This window comes from Crocodylus porosus, unplaced genomic scaffold, assembly GCF_001723895.1.
Source record: "Crocodylus porosus isolate Cpor-Errol unplaced genomic scaffold, CroPor_comp1, whole genome shotgun sequence".
Lineage (NCBI taxonomy): Eukaryota > Metazoa > Chordata > Crocodylia > Crocodylidae > Crocodylus > Crocodylus porosus.
Window position 1 is genome coordinate 8,248,207 of NW_017728920.1, and position 1,981 is coordinate 8,250,187.

Sequence of the window (1,981 nt, forward strand, 5' to 3'; positions counted from 1 at the left end):
TTCCACAACTCCACTTTGCTCCGTCTGCTGTCCTCATTCTTCTCTTATAGCATGATCGATACTCCTCAGTCTCTTTCTCATGCTTTAGAAAGTGATTCTTAACCAGCGTACTGCAGCACCCTGAGATGCTGTGAAATCCTTTTAAGGGTGCCGTAGGATGCTTCATATTATTAGCACTGTTAGGTGGGCAAACACCTTAACATGCTTCAAAAGATTAATGCAGAGATTTCAAATAGGAACCCATAATGTCAAAAATATCCTGCCATGGTCTTTTTCAGGTTTTTGTAACAGAAGAATTGCTCTACCATTTTTTCCATAGTCAAAAAATAAATGAAAGCTAAGAACTGGCATTTTTTGAGGGGTGCCTTGAGTCTAATCAAGAGTATCTTGAGTCTAAAAAAGTTGAAAACCACTGTTTAAGTAAGATTAGTTACAACCAATAAGGCTTAGATGTGTGTGCGTGTGTATAATATTTAATTAATAATGATTAATAGTTGCCAATACCACATATATGTGTATTATTTTATATTCTAATAGATTTAATAGTGTCTGTGTAACTATATTCTATAATATATACAATGTGTGTGTGTGTATGTGTATTGTTTATTTATTGCCATGCCATTTTCTTCCTCATTTGGGAGATACTAAATGGGAAACATTACAAAAGGTGCTTGTTTAACTACATATCAATGTGTTATTTGCATCTGTTTATATTTTTAAATGTATATTACCTATCCTCTCTAAAATGCCTTCCACAATGGCAGCCTTAATTTTTTCTGTCACAAGCTCAATTTGTATTTGAATTCTGATTTTTTTTGGGGGGGAGGGGGTGTTGTTGAGTGGAAGAGAAAAGGAGGTGGTTGCCTCACACCCAACCTTTTTCTCATTCTTTCCAGGAAGGCAATGGAAGAACTGCTGAAAGATCCATGGATAAATAATTACAGCTACCTTTCCAAAGCTGGCATTTCCTCTTCTTTCTCAGGACCTTTGACAGGTAACAACATGAACAAAATTGTGTTTAAGTTCATATCCAAAAATTAAATGAAGGTGCCCATAGGGAAACCCCAATTTTGGAATCAACTGCCAAAGGGCCACTGGAAATCAGGGGACATCTGTCTTTTGGAACTATCCTATTTTTAATAGGCATTTTTTGAGAGTCTCCTGTAAGGGTCTTCCAATGTCTCAGCACATTGGTCGTCTGTGTATGCATGTGTATGTGCAGAGTTATACTTGAATAACCTCTAGAGTAGAGGGAAAGAAAAGATTTAAAAATATATGTTGAGGGAGGGGACCACCACAATCCTAAAACTGGCTCTCCCTTAGAGAAAAAGGTGACTCCTTGAGTGAGTCAGTAGCAAAAATGATCACTCCATCAGTGAAGCCATTGTCCTTGCTTCCCTTCAAAGACCATCAATGCTATTCTGAAGGTGCCTGAGAGCCATCTTCATAAAATAATGTCCCTCCCCTCATAATCAGACACATACATCTGTCTATAAAACCTTAATGCTCACATACTTCACACAAGCATTGAGCACACCAGTACTGCATTTTTCCTGGATCCTGCTGACCAGAAAGAGAAGCCAAATCATGACATCAAACCTGTGCTATATCTCTTGTGGGGCAGAACGTTGTTCCTACTGCTAGACCAAAAGACTAGCTAAAACTCTCATTATTTCTTAATTCATTAGAAGTTTTAATAAGCTTTTCAAAGGGGCAGATCCTCAGTGGTGTAAATTGTCATAGCTCCATTGTCATTGATTTCAGTAGAGCTATGACAGCTCATGCCAACTAAACAGTTGTTCAAATACTTTTGCTTCAACCTTCCTGCTCTTCTTTCTGTCCCAATTCGTATTGTTTCATTTAGCTTTACAATTATATTCCTTTTCCTATCCCTAATGGATATTTTGGGCATGCAAAGGAAAAATGAGTGAAGAGTGGGTGAAAAAAAATTGTAGGGCTAATCATTTGTTTATTACAAGGC

General features: G+C 37.4%; 1 protein-coding gene across 1 annotated transcript in view; it reads left to right on the forward strand.

Moving 5' to 3' along the window:
• Positions 1-1,981, forward strand: part of LOC109312557 (microsomal triglyceride transfer protein large subunit-like) — a 45,519-nt gene that overhangs the window by 32,527 nt on the left and 11,011 nt on the right. The window contains exon 13 of the mRNA XM_019538646.1: positions 897-1,038. Within this exon, the coding sequence (XP_019394191.1) occupies positions 897-1,038 (142 nt within the window). The remainder of the gene's footprint in view (positions 1-896; positions 1,039-1,981) is intronic.